This window comes from Haplochromis burtoni, unplaced genomic scaffold (genome assembly GCF_018398535.1).
Source record: "Haplochromis burtoni strain Fernald_Lab_line unplaced genomic scaffold, NCSU_Asbu1 Contig_119, whole genome shotgun sequence".
NCBI classification, from domain to species: domain Eukaryota; kingdom Metazoa; phylum Chordata; class Actinopteri; order Cichliformes; family Cichlidae; genus Haplochromis; species Haplochromis burtoni.
Window position 1 is genome coordinate 344,526 of NW_024582480.1, and position 22,343 is coordinate 366,868.

Here is a 22,343-nt window from a genome sequence, read left to right on the forward strand (position 1 = left end):
CAGATCTGTTGATATCAAGATAAAAGTTATCATCTCATTTGGCTGAGTAATCAGTCAAGTTTAATTTACTGTGATGGATACGGCTCGCTATAGAAGCTCATTCCTAGTATGAAAAGAAAAAAGCAGACATGAAACTGAGGCAAAAAATGAAAAAGAAATCATAAATAGTCAAGAACTGATTTATTAAGACAAAAACTAATAAGTTCAAAATACCCTTAAACATTCTCTCAACATTAACTGAGCAGTTAAAACAAGATAATAAATCTGTAGTCAGCAAGTCAGAACGCAACAAAATAACATTTGGACTTGATGAAAATAGACTTTATAGATTCAAAGTTTACAGTGTTCTGTTGAAGGTAGTGCTGTGTAATACTGCACATTTTGGTATCGATCAATACGACGTAAATAAATACAGGGGAAGCACTGCCGAGACCAATATTGATGCTTTTAACCTATAAAGGCCGTCTGTGTAGAGGAGAGCAGTGTGTGATAATTTATTAAATGAAATACAATTTATTTACAAGTTCTGAACACATTTTATTGACCTCTGAATCACAGAATTTTTTATTTTTCACAATAATTAAAAAACTCCACTCTTTTCAGCTTTGCAGGTACTTTAAACTGGGTGTTTTTTGGACACCTGGAATGTAAATGTGCTTGTCTCTAAAGCAGTTTGGGGAAGCTGGGGGTGGCTATAGTTCAGGAGGTAGCGCAGATCTTCTACTGATCGGAAGGTTAGTGGTTCGATCTCTGGCTCCTCCGATCTGCATGTCACATATCCTTGGCTAACCCCAAGTCGCTCTCCGATGCATCCATCGGAGTATGAATGTGTAGGAATGTAGTTAGTAAGCACTCAGAAGTTTAGAAGAAAGTGCTTGTGTGATTGGGTGAACGAGGCATGTTAAATAGAGCGCTTTAAGTACTCCGGGAGAGTAGAAAAGCACTATCCGGTTGTTCAGTCTGACGTCACTAGCCGTGTCTGGGCCTAAACTCCGCTGCAGGTCCATATATCCAACGATCACTATGGCATTATTGAGAGTTGAAAAACTGTCTAAAGTCTTTCATCTTTAATAAAATGATCAGCGTTCTGCTCTACCAGGTGTAACAATTGAGTTTAACATCCAGGCATCCATGAAAACGGAATTTATGACATTTAACGGAGTTAGAAGTTAGCAGGGAGTTAGCTCGCTAGCTTCTATCTAAATACAATATAGCATGTCCTGACTGCGGGGTTTTGGAAACAAATTAAAACGTACAGCTTTCTTATCACTTTCAACATAAATGAAGACAGAAAACTAAACAGCAGTGACGTTTGTAGGGTTACTGAAGTTTGGCTAGCTGGTATATAATGATGTGCTACGTGACCGCTAGCGACACAGCTATGTTAGCATAATATAAACAAGCTAACTTTTTTTCCACTCGATAAAAGTTAACGTGAGTGTTCTCGGTGGTCAGGAACAAATGTAATCGCATGGCAGGATGCTGTAAAAGGACCAAACTTCAGCCAGGAGAACAACTGAGATAATCCATCCACAATACGAGGTTAGTCATTCATATACTGCTGCATGGGCTGGGCTGTAATTACATCCTAAGGTTTTAAAAACTGAGCTTAAATAAATGATTAGCAGTAATAAAAGCCGAGGGAGGTCAACAGTGATCACTGACTGTTTTAGGAGCTTTTTGAGATCAAATAGAAGAAAATACATAACATTAAACATTTTAACAACACAAAAGCCATATAAACGCAGACTACTTTAGACCCGGAAGTAGGATTCGTCGTGTCATCACTGAACAACCGGATATATAACAATCAGTCCATTTACCACTTTAGGCTTCTGTTGTTTAAATGTGCTATAGGCTATAAATAAAATCAACGTGACAGTCAACAAATAAAGCTTCATCTATTTTTTTAATGCATATTTTAGGTATATTTTTACATACTAAACTTAGTGAATAGAAAAAAGTAATCCGATGCCGATATCAGCATTAGTAACGATGCTATTGGTTTGTGGATCAAGCTGCCCACCTATATTTGAAAGATGTTAATCTAAAAAATCATTATATTTTTCTCTGGTAATGCATTCACTTTTTCTGTCTCACGCTAGATTAAATTTTCCAAACTGTGATGCCTCCTTCCCCCCCAGGCTTTACCTTTTGGTGTCAAAAATGTATCCCACATGACAATCAACAACATCAAGGTACTGTGATTTGACCTGATGCGTCAGACTCTGTGGAAACTTCCCATATCACTGTGTGAAACAGCTCTTCATCCACACCTCCTACCCATCACATTCCACCTGGCCCCACATACACAGACCTCCTGAGCTCTGTCTTGATGGTAGCAGCTAAGTTTCACAGGCTCACTTTAAATTCCACATTGGTAGCACTGTGTTACCTTAGTGTCATCAGTCATGTTCATTCCTGTCTGGCAAAAAAGTGGAGGAAGTGTTCTCGAGTGTTTCTGCGTGTGTGTGCATTGCTGTGGATGATCAAAACATCCTGCAAGGTCAAACGAAAATGTGAAATGTGTGGGTGAGAAAAAGATGTATTGTTGGCGCAGTGTGTTGTTAAGTTTGTCATTGATGCTACTTTCTAGGTCAGACGTCTAGTGAGAGGGGAGATTTGAGCTCTCAGTGGGGCTACCTGCAACTAGCTTAAGGTTATAAAAATAAAAGAGTGAGGGCAGGAGAGTGAATGTGAGTGAGAGAGCTGTCTTTGTTGCTTACCTTGAACGTGAGACTGAAGACAGTTTTCGCATGTGGAACCATTTTCCCCAGCCTTAATGACTGCTAATTTCATGGCAAATAAACTAAACAATGATGTCTTTGAGTCTCGCTTCATTTATAGAGCAATGCTACAAGACAAAATCACATTCTTTTCCAGTTAAAGTGCAGCTTAAATGTTCCTTTCTTATCTACCAATCGACCTGTGAGTGCACTCAGCCGGATTTAGTTTTGTGGACCAGTGCATAAATATATATATGTGTGTGTTTTGCAACATAGGCCAGCATTGTTGTCTCACTGCAGGAATGTACTCGGTTCAAAGTCACCATCTGGCCAGAGCCTTTCTGTGTGAGTTTGCATGTTCTCTCCATGTTTGTGTGGGTTCTTACTTCAGCTTCCACCTACAGTCCAAAGACGTGCAGTTAGTGAGGTTAGGTTAATTGATGATTCTAAATACCCATCTGTGTGAATATGAGTACAAATGGCTGTCTGTCTCCCAGTGTTAGCCCTGCAACAGACCGGTCCAGGGTGTACCCCGCCTCCCACCTTGTGGCAGCTGGGATAGGCTTGTGAGATGATGGAGGGATGGCTGGATGTTCAACTTTGAATTTCATGGTTGTTGGCCTGAATATTTCAGAAACTGCTGTTCTATTGTGATTTTCCCACACAAGGAAGTCAAGGGTTTACAGAGAATGGTATAAAAAACAGAAAACATCCAGTGATCATCGATTGAGAAGAATAGTCAAACTGCTTTAAGCTGACAGGACCAAAGGACAGGAGAGAAGAGGGTGTCTGAAAGCGCATCACACTGAACCTCGAAGCAGATGGGCGGCAGCAGCAAAAGACTGCATTGGGTGCTACTTCTGAGAACAGGCAATCGAGGCTACAGTTCATATGGGCTCTCCAAAATGAGACAATAGAAACATTGGACTGACGAGTCTCTTCTGCTCTGACATTTGGAAGGTAGGGTTGGAATTTAAACACCACGAAAGCATGAATTTATCCTGCCATGTACGACAGTTCAGGCCACTGCTTGGTGGTGTGTTAGTGTGAGGAAATTTTGTTGGTGCTCTTTGGGCCGCTTAGTACCAACTGAGCTGACCATGTCTCTTTATAACCACAACGTACCGATCATCTGATGGCTGCTTCCAGCAGGATAATGCATTGCCTTACAGCTCTAATCATTTCAAACGGTTTGCTTAAACATGGAAATTGAGTTCTCTTAAATCGGCCTGCGCAGTAACCAGATCGCAACACAACAGAGCAACTTTGGTGTTACCACATTTGGTCTTTAATGCTACCATAAAGAAAGGAAAACTCAGCGGTGGCATTTTAATACATGAATTTAATATTAAGTGCATCAAACACATCATGAAATAAATTCTGATTGTACAATATAGTGCCGACAGAGTAATAACAGGATAATAACTTCCCCAGTGTTGTTTCCTATAAATCTGCTTTCACTGCACATTTCTTTCTGCCACCAGTTACTGACTCCCCCAGGAAAGTTAACTGTAACTTAACTCTTACTTACTTATGAACATCTAACGTAACTGTAGATCTATACTGAGAACATGGAAATTATCTATTGCAAGTTTTAATATAAGGTAAATGTATTTTGATGGGTTAAAAGTTTTCCATTTCTGTTACTGTGAAGCTGTTATTGCGTACCAAAATGCTTTTACGGTTTACTAAACAAGAATCGGTGTGTGCGTGTTTTACTCTCACAAATGGTGCAACTGTGACCAATAAAGAAAACCTGATGGTTAAAGATAGATGGTAAGTTTTTTCCAAACCTTTTTAGCTATCCAAGTTTAGGTTGAAATACATCTTACATCATAGCTGACTTTTCAACACTCATCCTCATGTCTGTTGATGTGTGCTTTGCTACAATAATGTGTGCAGGAATGATCAAATACGTGAGACATCAGAGTTCAAACAGCACACAAAAATGTATTTACATAACCAAGGACACTTTCAGAAAATGACAAGAAAGAACCACAAACACGTTGTAACCTCCACTCCCTTCAACCACCCTGATAAATGCTATTGAATGTTGTGATACCGTGACCTACACAGGCATTTTCCCCCCATGATTGCACATCATGGGTGAACTTGTCAAAACAGCTCTGAGACAACTCTTAACAACCAGGGCCTTCCCGTCAACCATTAATCCAACAATTAGAGAAAAGGCCAGAGAGATGAGCAGATGCTCCATAAATGGGAAAGGCTGAGGGAGTCCTGGCCATCAAAGGTATTCCTAATCTCTCTAAGGAGGATGACCAAGGAGAGTAAGAGAACAGCCGTCCTCCTGTAGTACAGACGGATTTCAAATAGTCTACTGATAATTCATGTGGCTAAATTTAATCTGAACGGGCTGCCAAAAATAGTTGAGATTGCCTGTAAGAGGGTCACTTTGAATCTAGTAAAGTGCTTATTTAATCAACAAACTCTCTCACCCTTCTATTATTAAAACTGGAGGATCTACGGTAACCAACAATACAATAAGCATGTGTACCTGCTCATTAGAAGAAGGGTGATTCACGATTTTGGAAGATTTGGTGGGACTGAATATGGCAGTGCTGTGTTACTGAAATAACAAAAAAGAGCAGGAGACCTGAGCAATCAAGACCTTCTGCAACTTTGCCTGTAAAAACCATCCATTCTCTTCCACTTATCCTTATCAGGGTCACAGGGGGCTGGCCCAGCAAGATTGCGAAAGGCAGCTTCGCTATTCTGACATAAGGCTAACACAGAGAGACAGATGACCATTCACACTCATATTCACACCTATGGCCAATTTAGACACGTTTCTAAACTGTGGGAGGAAGCCGGAGTCCCCAGTGAAAAATCTGTGGAGGACGTGCAAACGCCACACAGAAACACCCCTGCCAGATGTTGGCAGTCAAACTCAGGACCTTCTTGCTGTGACATAGTGATGCTAACCGCCATGCTACTGCACTGCAAAAACCTTATCTGATTTAAATTTAGCTTTGTACTTTGCATACTGTGCACAACATGTACACGCTGGATTGGGCTCTTTCTTTGCTCATTGTATTTTCTCAGGTATGGGAAGCGATGTCCTGAAAGTTATGTGGCTGCTGATCCTCTCAAGCAGCCACATAACGACTTGCTTGCTAAATCCTGTCTACATACCCATAGGTATATATTTAAGTTAGCTTTAGGATGAACTCAAGCCAAACTCAGGCCAACAAACACATCAAAGGAACACAGCCATGGTAGATTAAGTAAAATAAATTGAAATACAGCAAACTACCTCCTTGCCTAGGAGCAAACAGTGTCAAAAGAAATGGGAACCCACCCCTAAAAACACTGTGGCTAGCAAGCAAGGTACATGGTAATGGCTACAAACTCACATATTGACTTCTGCTGCATCTGGTTCAACTGGAAAGAGCCTTTGGGACAGAACAAAGGAACTGGTCATTACCTCATCAAACACTAACAAAACTAAAGAACCACATGTTTGTGGAGAGCAAGATAACCGAACAGGTTCCACACACAAAAAAAGTTAGCTTTGATGAACACAGTGTGGATATCTGTGACTGCTCCACATAATGACGCCACATCACACGGAAAACTGTTACACAAAAATATACAGAACGCTGCTCTTATACAAAAGCATAATCTAACTTACCTAAGTGTTATTTGCCCTTTTACTTGGCTAGTGTTGGGATTGCAAGGAAAGAATGTATCACACAACACTTTGTGGGTGTTGCGTTAGCAGCAGTGGATAGCTGCTTCTGGCCTGGTACAAACCAGTTAACCTGAACACTGGATTTTCAAAGTATCCAAAGTGAAGCTATAGTGCTTACTAGGAATAGCACATACAGATGGGGTCACACAGGAAGCAACTTGCTCAGTGTATATCACTGTAGCTGATGGTTGGTAATTAGTGGACACCACTTGCGTAGATAAACATCTGATGAACATACTGTATCACCCTGCCATATGTCAATCAGTGGCATCCTGCTGTTGCTCACTGTGTTAACTGTTCATGGCAGGCCAAAATGACTGACACTGGGAAATGTCCTGGTTCTCTGGACAGGCAGTCCACCACTGGTCACTTTGGTGAAAGTGTTACTAAACAGACTTTTGGAGTTGTTGGGTGCTTATCTATTGCTCTAGTGAGACAGCTACCAGCTAGTTTTTTTCCTCACAAAAATAGTGTGTAGCTTTCTAAAAAAAATAATGTGAATTTTACGTATTGTCTTTCCCAGCTAGCAACATTAGCACTGTGCGCTCTGCACTGAAGTTGTTATTAATCTCTGGCTCTCTTCCACAGCATGTCTTTTAAGCTGTCGTCCTTCTCTCTCCCCAACCGGTCGTCGCAGATGGCCCCGCCCCTCCCTGAACCTGGTTCTGCCAGAGGTTTCTTCCTGTTAAAAGGGAGTTTTTCCTTCCCACTGTCGCCAAAGTGCTTGCTCATAGGGGGTCATATAATTGTTGGGTTTTTCTCTGTATGTATTATTATAGGGTCTACCTTACAATATAAAGTGCCTTGAGGCGACTGATGTTGTGATTTGGCGCTCTATAAATAAAACTGAATTGACTTGAATAGTTAATCCATTTTAAACAAAGCACTGGTTAGTACATATCCACCAAGAGTTTTGGAGACGTACAACATGTTCTTTTGTCCTAATGATGACACACTTTGTCTGTGGTAAGACTGAGAGCCTCTCTTTATACTTCGTCATATAAACATAATGTATGACATAAAATACAAAACAGTTCTCCACAGTTCAAACAATGCGGTCAATGCAATTTCAGAATCATGATCGGTAATTTTGCACTGGCAGATCAACACACATGCCAACACAAATGTTTGTGCACTCCAAAAACAAAAAAACCCTTCCAGCCATCCATTCACCCCGGTTTACAATGAGCCAAGTTCAGGCTGTGTGTCCTTACCTCATTATCACCTGTCCCTCAAGCACTGTGGGCGGAGCTCTGATAGCTTCTCTCCTGAAATAGAAAACACAATCAAAGACGAAATCTATGCTACGTTCAGTCACACAGTAAGACTTAAATTTGAATTTGTTTGAAATATTATACATATTCTTGATTTTTTTGTCATTTAATGCTCTTTAATCACTTAAACAGTTATTTTACCTCTTTAACCAATTGTTGCTTCTGCGCCCGCCACTCTAGAAGCCAGCTTTTAGAAGGGCATCTAGCTAAGCGAAGACAAACCTATGTTGGTCCCTAAACTATCATCAAGTCTATTCCTGCTTTTCAGTGGGACAGCAGTTCTCCAAGGAGTGCTGAAAACCGGATTGTTTTACACACACCTGTTTCAAAATGTCACTCAGCTACACGCTTGTCTCAGAGGGAGCGCAGTTAATCGCTGATTTGGCACACTTACAGTGACAACATACCAAGGTCCAGTTTCAGGAACTCAGTCGCACACTCACAAAACAAACTGTCATTCTTACAGTCTCCCACACGCATGTAGTGTTTCAGACTTGGATGCACACAGATAAACGCACACACACAATTCAAAAACTTTTGCAGAAACATGTACATTATGCTCATGTCACAGGCACACAGCGTATGTAACAGACACTGAGACCTCATGATGAGACAAACAGTCCCTCTGCTCCGCAGACATCTTTGATTTTCCTCCCAATGTTGACTCACAGTCAAACTGTGCGAAACACATAAGGCTGCGTTTTCAAAGCCAGCCTGAAACGTGCAATTATTTTCAGTTGCCTGCAAAAAAAAAAGGAAAAAAAAAGACCCACAGTTTGTATATACTGGAACGCTTTGTGAAGCTTTGTGGCTTTGACTGAATGGGAAACAATTAAAGAACTTTTTGGCAGCACATGAAGCCAGACAGCGATAAAAATGGCCAAGCTTTTCAGCACGGGCGAGGCCTCTCAGTTTGGCCTGTCAGGAGGTCTGAGAATCTTCCAGAAAACTTTCCTCCTGGTCTCCCTGGGTTTCATTATTTAGGGACAAAAATACAAAAGTTCTGCTGCTGTACTCATTTCACGTTTGTTAAATATTAGTTATCAGAGCTAATTTACGTGAAAGGCATTAATCATGCTGTAGCTAGCCACTGTAACATTGTAACTGCATGACTTATTATGCTATTTTCATTCATGTGTCTTTTAGAGACTCCCAGTGGTCTCCTTCAAATCTTGAGGCAAGTGAACTAATCTGACTGTCGTATTGAATATTTTCTGTGCAGTGATTAATCTCTTTTTGGGAAGGTTTCACAGGCAAGGTTCAAACCTAGTTGCAAAGACTTGTCTTAAAATAGCTCTAGATTTAGCCTGTTCTGGATTAAACAGATCCAGTCTCAAGATGGGGGCTAGAAGCTACTCTGGGCCTACGCCAAGGCTTTAATTAATCCTTCAAGGTGGTAGCTTCAACTTCAGCTTTGCAAATTTGTGAGGGCTCATTGACAACCCTGGGTATTTAAATGAGCATTGACATGCACTGCAAAGACCTGCCTCATGACTGCTCTAGTTGTTGAAAGGACGATTCTATTGAAATTTTTGACAACATAAACTTTTCAACATTTTCTAACATCTGGAATCCATCATAATGAAACTGGTTTTATGTGTTGCCAGAAAAACAGCTGTGTGCAGAATTGTCTAATAGTCTGCAGGGTCCTTTTTTAATGCAAAGTTTTAGAGAAAGATGGTTCCAGCTTCTTCTTCTGAGGAAGATGAAAAGCTAAATCTCAGCTGACGGAGAGCATGATTGTGTGTTTTTGTTTTGGAAAAATCCGTGTTTTTAATGCGCTGCCACTCAGTGCATTTTTACGAGCGCGTTTGTTGCAACAGTAGAACTCTGGTTTGATAAACTGACCCTCGAGTACAAATTCATGTGTTTGTCGCCTTCCTAACTAGTGCGCCTTCTTTTTCCTCAGAGACTATGGGCTCTTTTAATGTGAAGATTTCAGTTTGGTAGCTGTGTCATAGCTGTACAACCAACTCGTAACACCAGTGATGATGCTCGAAATCAAGGTTGGGGCATCCCCGTGCCTGATGACGCTGCTGTTCCTTTGAAGTCAGGAGCCACGGCACAAAGAATCAACCAAGTGACACATTCACAATGTCAGCAGTTTCCATGGCAGTGAACCAACAATCCCGAGGCGCACTTCCCTCAAATTCTTGAAAAGTTTCAAGGGTTTGTCACCATGGTAGATTGCCCTGATGTCGGGTAACTTTCTGCCTCCTTTGAAATAGGAAACCTGCAAAAACATGTGATTGGGCTAAATGATTTATTTATCATAGGGCTTTAGTAACATTTCAAAGTTCTCCTCAGTAGATTTTGCTCGCTGCTCTGTGCAGCCATATTTGATAGCAAGGCAATTGCAGAGCTTGCCTGGTGAGAGGCAACCTGTCACAGCCATTTCAAACTGACCACGACTGGTCTCAGACCAGTGGGAAAAGGTTTATAAGTAATTGTCTAATTTATAAACGGAGAAAGACTGCCAACTCGTTACAGTCTGAGTCAGTCTGTGCCAATGAGTGCAACTTTTCTGTGCAACAGTGGACTGAATTCAGCTGGTTGCCAAATGATTCTATTCTGTTTATATATCCATATAACAGAAAGCTTGCCAAGTGCCTATGCCATTTTGCAGTTAACTTGCCATCAAACAGTAACTACATCACTATTTTCACATTTATGAAGTTCTGGCGAGATTCTGAATGTCTTGCCAGAACATTCACAGAAAAATAAATTGTATGTAGACGGCAACAGATTTTGCCGTTCGTCACCATATTGTTGCAGACAGATTACTTGTAATTGACCAATATGACCGTTTTTAATCACAAACTAATAGACATGTAGTAGACTGACTGTCTTATTGTTGCTTTATCTTCTTGAGTGACCAAAGTTGAAGGTGAGGTCCAGAGACCTGGACCTCACCTTCAAAGCAGCCATTTGAAAGACAAAGAACTGGCAAGTTCATTGCACTTTTGATCTTGTTGTTGTCTCCAACCACTGTTTCCCCTAATGTGACGGCAGCACTTATCAGACTCACAGATTAAACAGTCTCAGGGAACAAAACGTAAATGATGCCCAAACTGGAAGTCCACAGATGCAGTTCTTTAATGCAGTTTTTTCCTGAAGCAACTGTTTCTCATCATTTTACACTTGATAACATGTGCACTGTTTTACATGAAAAGATACAGATGTGTAGCTGGATGATTAGAAGACTCACCACTTCTGCTTTAGAGAAGTGAAACAAGTATCCATCCCTTTATATCTGCTTTGCAGTTACCCCTCCTCGACTCCAGCTCCTCCTGTGCTGAGAGGTGGATTAAAGGTCTAACAGGAGCCTAAAGTGGGAGTGTAAGTTTGATGAACTGCAGCTGAGACTGTAGTTAGCTGAGAGCAGGGAGGAGAAACCGAAGGGAAAAGGAGAAGGAGAAGAAGGGGAAATGGGAAGTCAACAGGAGGAGGAGGAGAAAAGTGGGGGTAGAGGGTGTGTGCGTAAGTGTGTGTGTCTGGGGGATGGCGTGGAGTGGAAAGCGTCCAGTAGCACAAACACCTCTGAAACAGAAACATCCATTTAGCAGCAAAAACAAGCCCCCCTCACAAGACCTCCATGAATGGGCCACTTCAGCAGGCCGAGGAAGTTCCAACGAGGGGCAGGATGTTCCCCTCAGGACGCACTTGAGACGGGCTGAGGGCCAAAAGCCTGAATACATAGACCCCTCTCTCTCCCTCTGTCACTGTCCAGCTTTGCCCTCCCACCCTGGCCGTGCCTTCAGTACCCCTCTGAAAAAAATCTTCCCCTCCTACCAGCCATTTACTGAGCTGCAGCCAGTGAGGCGGCGAGGGAGGGCGTGGAACCATGCTCAGCAAACAAAGACAGAGAGGCAAAGACTTTACTTGATTAAAGAGCAGTTAAGATGCTATGAGAGGCTAATTTGTTCACTGTGTGACAGAATCAACAGGAACTGGGGCAACAAAATCTCTGCTCACTGCATTTCCTGTTGCACTTTAAAGGTGTTATTCAAATTCTCAGCATCTTTAGTTTCCCTCTCTGCATGCTGTACACATACCATGTCATGATAATATACACATTTTACTGAAGAAAATAATTAATTATTGTAATTAAATTGTAATAACACATCTTCACATTAAGCTGATTTACATACCTGCATGTACTGGTTTTGGACCTTTAAGTTTAGCCCCTACCTTGGAGGAGACGAGGTCATAATATACAAAGAATTTCTTTGTCATAAAGCTAACTGGACGCACTCTATTACAAATTAAACATCACCACAATAACCAGTGCGGTCACTGTCTTTGCTCGGCATCCTTGGTTTGCTGACTCGGCTTGTTAATCAATCAGCATTTGACTTTCACACAGCGCCATTGTTGCTGGACAACGGAAGTGTGTCTCTGTGTTGGTCGAATTCCCATAATCCTCCTCTGTACATATAAGAGCCTCTTTATGCAGAGTGGCATAAACGCTCGGTCTCTTATTTCTCTTCAAGCTCCTTTAAATAAGATAATAACACAGTAATGTGTCCACTTGTCGATGGAGATATTTGGGAATCGAAGGAAACAATACCATCCAGTAATGACAGTTATCTGTAGTTGCTTTTTACTTGACTGAAAACCGTGTTTAGGTATTGCTAAAGACAGTATGGCAGCACGCTGGTGCAATGGTTAGCACTGTTGCAGCACATGCAGTTAGTGAGGTTAGGTTAATTAGTTAATCTAAATTGCCCGCAGATATGAATGTGAGTGAGAATGGTTGTCTGCTTCTATGTGTTGGCTCTACGACAGACTGGTGACCTGTCCAGGGTGTACCCTGCCTCTCGACCTATGGTACCTGTGATAGGCTACAGACCCTCCAATTGGATAAATGGAAGAGGATGGATGCATGGATATTTATTTTTAGCCATGCTTGTGACACGGCCTGAAGGGTTGGCCCTACAAACTGAGTATATCTAATGCTGAAGTCTTTGTTGACCAATTTTCCTCTGCATGCAAAAACAAGTATATTTGTGTAGAAATCAGTGACAAAAATGACAAAAAATGTTGGCTTTTCATGTTTGTAACACATTTTTGTTTTCATGATCTCATAATAAAAAATAGCATGATAGTCATTTTGTAAATTATGTTTCCTTTTAGAGTAAAATCAGCTTGGCTACCCCATGATGGCTACCTCATCGTTGATAAGTTGCCATCAAATTGACCCCGTGAGCATCGTTTAAATGCCACAGTTTAAATGAGCATCGCTTACAGTGTCCTTTACACCACAGTGTTATCCTGACATAAGGTACCATGTCACAAACCTCAAATTACCTTAAACTGGTTTCTCAAGCATGACAATGACTTCGCTGAATGCAACTGGCCTTCGCAGTGATCCGGTCTCAGTCCACCTTTGGGATGTGGTAGAAAACAAGATTTATATCATGGACGTAAACCGACAAGTCTGCAAAATTTGTCAGGAATGTTTCTGAAGGGCAGCACGGTGGCACGGTGGCTAGCACAGTTGCTGCACAGCAAGAAGGTCCTGAGTTCAATTCCCCCATCAGGCCGGGGTCTTTCTGTGTGGAGTTTGCATGTTCTCCCCGTGTTTGCGTGGGTTCTCTCCGGGTACTCCGGCTTCCTCCCACCGTCCAAAGACATGCAGCTTGTGGGGATAGGTTAATTGGATAATCCAAATTGTCACTAGGTGTGAATGTGCGAGTGAATGTGAGTGTGAATGGTTGTCTGTCCCTGTGTGTTGGCCCTGCGACAGACTGGCGACCTGTCCAGGGTGTACCCCGCCTTTCGCCCTATGACAGCTGGGATAGGCTCCAGCGCCCCCCGCGACCCTGAAAAGGATAAGCGGAAGCGAATGGATGGATGGATGTTTCTGAAGGCAAAATAAGGCTGAACTGGGTACTAGTGACATGGATGTAGTAAAGTCTCCAGTGAGTGTGTTTCTTTGCAGCAACTTCTTTGTCTTTGTTAAAGTCTTGCATTTCATCCCTCAGTTATGTAAGTTTGCGTAGAAGGAAAAAGTCCCGCAATCTGCGTCTGTACTGACAACGTTCAGACGAAACAACCTGAGACAGCGGGCAAACAAACATGCTGACATTTGTACTTTTGTGGTATTTTAGCTCCATTTCATTGACATACACTTCCAAACTTCTACCATGAATCATAAAATCTGTCTGGGGTTTTTTTAATGTTTGACTCGTTTTTTGCCACAGGAACAGTTTGTTTTTGCAAATTCATACTCTTAGCGACAGACACACTGCTGACAGCAAACGCTATTATATTGTTTATTGAAAACGTTTTTTTTTTTTTGGACAGCATAGTTTGTCAGGCACAGAGACACAGAGAGAGAGAGAAACTGAGAGAGAGAGACATAAAGAGAGAGTTGTGGAAAGTTGTTTTGTTTGCTCAGAGGGGGTGTGATGGTGGAATGTTACAGAGGATTCACCATGAGCAGAACAGGTACGTTACAACAAAAGCTATGAATTACACACACGCTAAAAAAAAATCAAATAATGCCAAATGGTTAGTTCCACCTTTCTATGTTAGAAACATGAATACAGAGGGAGGAAAAATAAATAGTGTGATTGTGAAAAAAAAATAAAATCTGAGGATAACTTTTGCAAAAAAACACAAAACCCCCGACAAACAAACCCTGCAGAATGCAAAATGACGGAAATAAAACAAATGCATGAAAACGATACTTACAAAACAGCTCTACTCGTGCATACTTAAGCAACGTAAAAGCGCATTTCAAACTATAAATTATGCTGGACTAAGTCATCGCGAGGTTAGAACTATATGAAGCGTAGAGAAAAATGAAAATAGTGCGGAGCTGCTTGACAATTTACTGAAAAAAAACAATCCACGTGAGAAAGGACGTGAATGTTTGGGTGTAGTTGTGCAATATAGGGAAGGAAAGACGTAAGATGACACCCCTCCCCCTCCCCTCCTGATCGGAAACGGGAGAATAAATAAATAAATCCGAGCAGTGACCGCAAGCGTTTAAAGGTCAACGTGTGACTGTAAGTACAGTAAGAGTCTCTCCCTGCTGAGGCTGTGGGGGTTGTTCAGTTTAGTAGCAAAGCAACCATATTCACTCAAATATATGTGTTGTTTTTAATGTGTCGCAGATACTTCTGCACAATAATACGGAAACGTCTCCACTAAAACTCCCGATTCCGATTTTATTTGAATTGTGAAACACCGTCACATTTTATAGAAGATTTATTATCTTTGATAGATGTGTTTGACAGGTTGCTGAAATCACATGACTCAAAATCAAAACCGTGGAAACGAGGTCCTGGTTATTGCCAAAAATGGGACACGTCTTAAAAACAACACATTCATTTTAAGAGTGATGAAACAGAGAGAGGCCATCAGTGTCAAGAGTAAAAAGCTCGACATGGACACAGAAATAACATAAAAAATAAAAGATAAACTATGCCAGGAGCAAATCCTGATGGGGAGCATCAGCATCTAGTACAATTACTACTCTACATCATCATCTTCTTCTTCTTCTTCTGGCTCTTTAATGAATAACAACACTGAAAAACTGAAATAGTTAAGAATAAAAATACTCTCACCATAGGGAAAGCTTTTACCCAGCATGGAAGAATAAATACAACAAAACATCATCTGTTTCATTAGATCCATCCAACCTTTTACCGAAGTGCCTTTTTTTGTTTGTTTTGTTCACTTGGGAAAGAAAAGAAATAAAAAAATCAGGCTAATAGTTGCCCGCTTCTAGTGAGAACTTTATTTTGGTAATTATACATTCAAAATGTGATCAAAATGAACCAATGTCCTAAATTATTTCCAGGCACTTTACAGATTTGGGCCAAAAACTGTTCTGAAAACAGAAATAACTACGACTTTGTGTGGCTGCTCACTATGCAAAGGCCTTGTTTCAGTGCTCTACCAGTGAAGCAATCAATTAAAATATGAATTGTCACACTTTAAAGTACTTCAGGTGAGGTGAGGGATGACCACATGTTTAAAGTCATCTCACACACTGAAGCGAGGCCTTTGCAGAGCGGCGTGTCTGCACCTTTTCCATTTAGCAGCGAGTAAAATGTGTTAGTGAACCCTTCAATTGAACGTCGCTTTCCCTTTTGTGACTTTTCTGAAAACAGATTCTGAAAACATTTCAACGCTTTTGCTTTTTGGGGGAGGGAGGAGTCAGCTAGACAGATGACTGCATTAAAAAAAAGAAAGAAAAACAAAAACAAAACAAAAAGATGGATCCATCCATCTTGGAAATCCCATGATCCTTCCCTGCACGTGTAAACCTCTGTCCGCCTACATTCACCAGTGCAGTATTTGGTTCAGAGATATGAAGAATTTGATAAAATAGACTTTTAAGACTAATTTGGCACTTTTCTCAACAAATGGAAATTGAAGAAGGACCCACCACAGAGTCTCATTCAACAAACCAATATTTATATATATATATATATATATACTGTATATATAGTTTCTTTTGTTGCCGTGTGATCTGTAAGTCGCACAGCATGCCTTCATTTCAGTATTAATACTACAGAGCAGCGATAAAATCTCAAGCGTTTGGGCAGAGTGTTTTTCCCTCACACTCAAGCACAAAAGGACAACAGCTTTACATTTCTGCCTTCAAGCTGATCTTTTCATCCGTGAAAGTGTACACAGGCGCTCAGAGTTTTGAGACTGAACGCAGCTTGTTAGCGCTGACCCTGTGACCTTTACGAGTTAAGCAATTGAAGCCTTCAGAAGCATGTTTAAAAAAAAAAATCCCCCTATAATTACGTTAAATCTTTTCAAACAACACCAGCTACAGGTGATGCAACTTGAATTCCTCTTTTTGGTCATTTTAGACTACGAAACAAGTGACATTTAACAATTACACATGAAGAAGCCCATTTCTAACCCTCATCGTAGCTGCTAATCTCAACCCTAACCCTCTACAGAAAACTGTCAATACAGGCTAACACCTTCATGTTTGCAGGTGAGATGTTACTCTGACACCAGCCTTTGTGGTCAGATGTAAAAAATGACTATAATGCCAAAACTTGGAAGAACAATTGATCCAGACGGCTGCCCCTCCCTCAGCCTGGATCTAGCAGAAGTCTTCCTGTTAAAAGGGAGTTTGTCCTTCCCGCTGTCGCCAAGTGCTCGCTCTGATTGTTGGGGTTTTCTCTGTATTATTGTAGTTTCTTCACCTTACAATATAAAGCGCCTCGAGAAGACTGTTGTGATTTGGTGATTACATAAATTGAACTGAAATAATAGAAGCAAACACATTAATCTTTTCATGGCCTGAACAGTAAAACAGTTCAAACAGGAGGATTTTTTTCCCTTACAAGGGGTCTGAAGGCTTCTTATGATTCACAGCTAGTCATTGTTGTTGATGTTCAATATGTGTTTAAGTACTAGAAGGTCTCCCCGGTACGCATCTCCTGCTTTTTCTTGCCCAGCAAGAGTTAATCGTCGCTTTGATACGGCAAACGCTAACTTTTCTAAACCAGAACTCAGAACTCATTGGAAACATCCGGCTCTCCTCAGCAGGAGCCTTCAGCCTTCATGAGTCCTCCTCCGGCAGTCAAATCGCACTCTCTCGCTCTCAAAACAAAACAAAACAAATCATCTTCGTGTCATACATTCTAAACTGTAAACAAACCAATAAAAAGATGGATCAGAAACCAGAGGAGTCTGCCAGTTGTGAAAATAATATCGCAGTTTGGTTGTAAAATAAGTTACAAAAACAAAAGGAAAAAACCCATTGAAATAGAAATCTTTGCGTACAGTACTAAAAATCCTAAACTAGACCTTTCGAACTTAAGAACCACATGTTAAGTCTATAAATATCTTTACAAATATACACGTTAATTACTCAAATAAACCTTTTCTGATTAAGTGTTTTACACGTTCATGACAGTGTCTCCTAGATTGCAAAGTTTCCAATCCTAAAACAATATCTTAAAAAAATGTCATTTTTTGTCTTTTAAGTACACGGCTGTGGACAGCATTATGATACATATTTGCATTTATATATTTACAATAAATCACTTTGTAGATACATTTTTAAAAAACCCTCATAACCTCGCTGTTCTTATTACTGAATGGCCCTGAAGCTTTGCCTCATCTTTGATGAGGAAAATTTGTTCCATGATTATCACTTTTTCTTTTTCCCAGGAAGCTAAAATGCGGATGATGGCGTACACGTTCACGAGGAAACGCTCACGTGATCCTCTCTGTTGCTGAACGTCTTCTAGTAACTCTGCGGAAGAACAAATCCTGTCATTGAGCTCACGCTGGCTTTGCTGGTATCTCGTTCATCAATTTTCTTTCAGATCGCTTTATTGCGATAAAAGGGCTCCGTGTAGTAAAAAAAAAACAAACCGAAAATCGGAGGACCCCCACCCACTGGATCACCAACAAGTCACTCATCAATGCCCTTCATTTCCTCCTCCTAAATCCAGTCTCAGGAGGTTTAATCCCAGTAGGCACGGAATGGTTTCACCCCACAGATTGTCTGTAACAAAAGACTGGCCCGAGTACAAAAATATAATTTCATTTCTGAAAAGAAGAACACAAACATGGTTCAACGGCAAGAAAAAAAAATCCTTCAATGTTTAAAGAGAGTTCTTGGGGATGAGGAGAAAAAGAAAACACGAAACAGAGCTTTGTCCGAGAGTTTAAGACAAATCAAAAAGAGCTGAAGCACTGTGGAAGTATTGCATGCTGAGTTTTCTTTTTTTTCTTTTTTGTCCCTCTCCGTATCTTGAGGTGCTTGAGTCAGTGAGCGGTGATATTTCTGTCACAAACTGTGAGAAGAGGTTAATGTCCGACCTCCTCCGGCACAGGTTTTATGTCCTAATCACCCCGTTACTGGGAAGCTGTTTGGGAAGACAGGGCTCGTCAGGCAGCGGGTCGTGGGCGAACACGGAGTCGTCCCCTGAGGAGCAGGTGCTGTTGGAGTCCTGACAGGTGGGCGAGTACTGCTCGAAGGGCACCGACAGGTCCAGGTACTCCTGTCAGAGGAGAGGTCAGAGGTTAGACTCTGGTGTCACAGTCAAACTTTTTCACTTTTTGGTGGTCAGATGATTGGAAAAAAGTTTAGCGTATTATTCCAGGTCTTCAGAATATGAAATACTTTGGAAATGTTATGCTGCTTTACATCGTTCACTCGCATGCAACTTTAAAAATACACCCAAACATCTAAAGAATCTCTCATTGCGACTCTTTAGCAGTGTTTTTATGGTTGGGTGACGCAATAAGCTGCGTGTGCTTTTATTTCTGGTGTTGTGTGTGTTCTGCAGCTTTGCAGGGAGACTTACGTCTGTGGAGGTCATTGATAAAATCCGGTCGTGATCTTCTACCAGCTGTCTGAAGGTCGGCCTCTGCGATGGCACAGCGTGCCAGCACTCCCTCATGATCATGTACCTGGAATCCCAACAGCGAGGATTTAGTCACACTGCGTCTCGTTCACTACATTCTCCGGTCTTAGATGGACTGTTTTTACTGTTTCGGTTTTTTTAGCAGACTAGACATAACGCACAAATAGTGCTTAAAAGGTCCCTATTAGGCTCATTTCCAGCTCCTTCTTTTTATTCTTAGCTTTGAGTGATTCACAGTTGAAAATGATCTCATATCTATATTGTACAGGGCCATCAAGCTGTTTGGTTCCCTTATACCAGGGGTGTCCAACTCCAGGCCTCAAGGGCTTTAGATATCACCTTGGGTCAACAGCGGTCCGAACCCCCGGGCCGTCGTTTGGTACCGTGAGAGATGAGACTCGGGTGTGAAATTTAAGGTTTTCAGGGTTTTTTTAATCATTAACTTGGTTTCCCTGGATCTTTTCCCGTGTTGTAGTTGTGTGTCTTATTTTGAAAAAAATATTTACGTGTTACCATAGTGACCAGAGAGCATTAAGGGGCAGAGAGGAGGACGTTACTCTCTTGTTGGCGCATTTCAAAAGGGGACGCTGCTAATAAAGTTACACAATTACACAGTAAATTCTTGTTTATTATTATATTTACAAAATACCACAGTTTTCGTCCTATCATATCATTTTATTTTGTTGTAGTTATCTGTGATGGATCAAGGGGACATCTAAAACCTGCAGGACACCGGCCCTTGAGGCCTGGAGTTGGACACCCCTGCCTTATACAAACATATTATGAATAGAGTATTTTAATGACAGAACAACTCATTAAGACATCGAAACCCTCCTAACAAAAAACACTTCAAAAAAGAGGTATAAAGTTATGGCTTTCTGGGAATGTCAGTAAATGTATGACAGTATGACAGATAAACAGAATATTACTGAGGAACATAACAGGGCCCTGATGTAACCTGCTGTTGTTTGGCTCATCTGGACAGCCTCCTGTAAACAAAGGCAACACACTTATACTCATGCAGACACCTACAGTTCGTGGGTGCAGTTGGCAGGCTTGTCCATTCGATGTCCTTCCTTCAGCAGTTTAAAGAGTTCTTCCACTGGGATCCCTGGGTACGGCGAGCCTCCCAAGGTGAAGATCTCCCACAGCAGTACCCCATAAGACCACCTAAACAGCAGCGCAAACACACGAGGAATATAGATCAGAGGTCGTAGCGACGCCGCGGTCTAAGGCAGTCGTAGTTCACACAGATGCGCTCTGTCCACCGATCGATCTGTTTGAAGGAAAAATCGATCCTCGGTAATGTTAACTGCACTCAATTTGAAAAAATCCATTTGAAATTCGTATTGTTTCAGACAGCTGGTCAATATTTGTAAACAAACAAAAAAATCTACTTCTCTTGCCTCAAGCAAGAAATAAGACGAGTAAACGAAAGAAGGAGATGTAATCATCAGTTTGTTGTTTTGATGGCTCAAGAAAAAAAACAACACAAAAAAACGACGCGTGCACAAAAATCTTGTGGTAAATAGGCAGCTATTAACTATGGACGCAGATAATGATGTTTCCACAACACCAACACAGGCCTGACCTGAAGGGAGAAGCAGAGATAAATGGGAAAACTTATTATACAGCATCTAGCGTTAAAGCGCAGCTGCTATCTAAACCAAGCCATCATCTCTCTTTCTTTGTCTCTCGGTGGCAGCAGCTCCAATGAACCCCCGTATTATTTCTTAATGTCTAAAAAATGAGGGACAGTAATCATATAACGGGCAGTCTATTAACTCAGCATACTATTGTTTGGCTATTCGTCCAGTGAATCAGAATGAGTCCCCTCCTTCTATTGCAGCTCTCGCTAGGTCTAATCTAATTATCCGCGCTCTGGTCCAGAGGGTGAATAAATGAAAAAAAAAGGGCCGCTACACTGGCTTAGCCGGCTGGTCCTAAATCCGAATACGGCGCACGCCTGAGACAGAGAGGGAGAGAGTCGGATGAAAGCCTGAGAGACGACTGTGGTGAAAAAGAGACATCAATATTCAAAGAGAGGGAAACATGTCAACAAATCAGGTGTTCAGTGTCACAGCAGGATAGTCGGAATCAGAAGGAAGAGCAGAAAAGAGAGGCTGCTTATATTTATTGAGGGTTGCTAGGAATGAATATTCACAGGCTATTAGGTGACTAACAGGAGAAGAAGGCAATGAAGATATAAACACTTCATTTGGGCACCTGCAGCAACGGGAGCTGACAGTCTCGGAATCTCAATGCAAGCATCACCGATGGCTGATTTAGTGAGATTTAGAAGGATAATCACTTTGGGGAGGAATGAATATAATCCTGCATTTGGTGTGCTGGTTCAATGATAGCTGTGGCAATATCTATCGACTTCAAATGTGTTCATCAATCAGCCCTGTCGGGCGATGAAAAGCCACTGAAAGTACATGTGCGAACAGACGAAGAGGAACAACGCTGCCTTAGTAGCAAAAAGGCCATGCTGCCACTACTAATTTCGTTAGTGGGGAACTCGTTATTTGCTTGGATTTTCTCTTCACCAATCATACCAAACCTGTTACTGACAATCTGGCAGTACTGCATGTGCTAGGTGGTTGGAGACGAGAGTTAATGAAAAGTCAGCCACAACTTTATTGGCTTTATTTGTTGCCCAAGCATTGCTTCTTGCTGTTTTCATATTCAGCACCGACTCTCTTCGTGACTTATACGGAAAAACAACATCATCTGTTTCTGGGGCTAATAATAGACTCTGACGAATGGTATCCATCTGTGATTTCAGTCCTGTAGACACTTTTAATAAAGAATATTTGCACATGATACCAATCAACACACCACTGATCGTGTATTCTTACAGCAGACATTAATAAACGTCAGCCACTCATATAAGCAGCGGCATGAGTCAAATTAAGAAAATGAAGGCTGTTAGAATATATCAGCGTCGCAATGTAATGACCGACTTTGTTAAAGAAGTTTTGAGTAATACTGTGAGCAGATAAATGCAAAATTATTGAAAGGCTTTTTCCCATGTGTCTTTTTAACATAGTATATCTAAACATACTACTTTTACTGAGCTATAGCATAAACCACTACAGGATGTGCTTTAACTCTGTAATGCTCAACGCTTGTAAAATGTATCTTTCTATTTATATACAGTATAAAAACTTCAGTAAGGGTTTTTAGCTGTCGCTGTGAAAGCGTCGTGCCAACAAAAAGGGAATTGGTTTAGAGGAGGTGGACATAAAAAGTTATCAGAGGGTTT

The 22,343-nt window shown here is 41.2% G+C and overlaps 1 protein-coding gene and 1 long non-coding RNA gene across 12 annotated transcripts in view; both read right to left on the reverse strand.

Annotated features, from left to right (window-relative positions):
* Positions 1 to 7,271: 7,271 nt before the first annotated feature.
* LOC121815019 lies at positions 7,272 to 13,230 on the reverse strand. Its single transcript, XR_006054734.1, has 3 exons — positions 10,921 to 13,230; positions 7,854 to 9,945; positions 7,272 to 7,706 (listed from the first exon to the last, which is right to left on the reverse strand). It is a non-coding gene; the product is annotated as an uncharacterized LOC121815019 (long non-coding RNA).
* Positions 13,231 to 13,976: 746 nt separating this feature from the next.
* Positions 13,977 to 22,343, reverse strand: part of fgfr3 (fibroblast growth factor receptor 3) — a 69,291-nt gene continuing 60,924 nt past the window's right edge. For all 11 annotated transcript variants that reach the window (XM_042223730.1, XM_005929659.2, XM_005929658.2 and 8 more), the window contains exons 16-18: positions 20,108 to 20,245; positions 19,016 to 19,121; positions 13,977 to 18,709 (exon numbers count right to left, since the gene is read on the reverse strand). In XM_042223730.1, the coding sequence (XP_042079664.1) occupies positions 18,545 to 18,709; positions 19,016 to 19,121; positions 20,108 to 20,245 (409 nt within the window). In that variant the 3' untranslated portion in view covers positions 13,977 to 18,544. The remainder of the gene's footprint in view (positions 18,710 to 19,015; positions 19,122 to 20,107; positions 20,246 to 22,343) is intronic.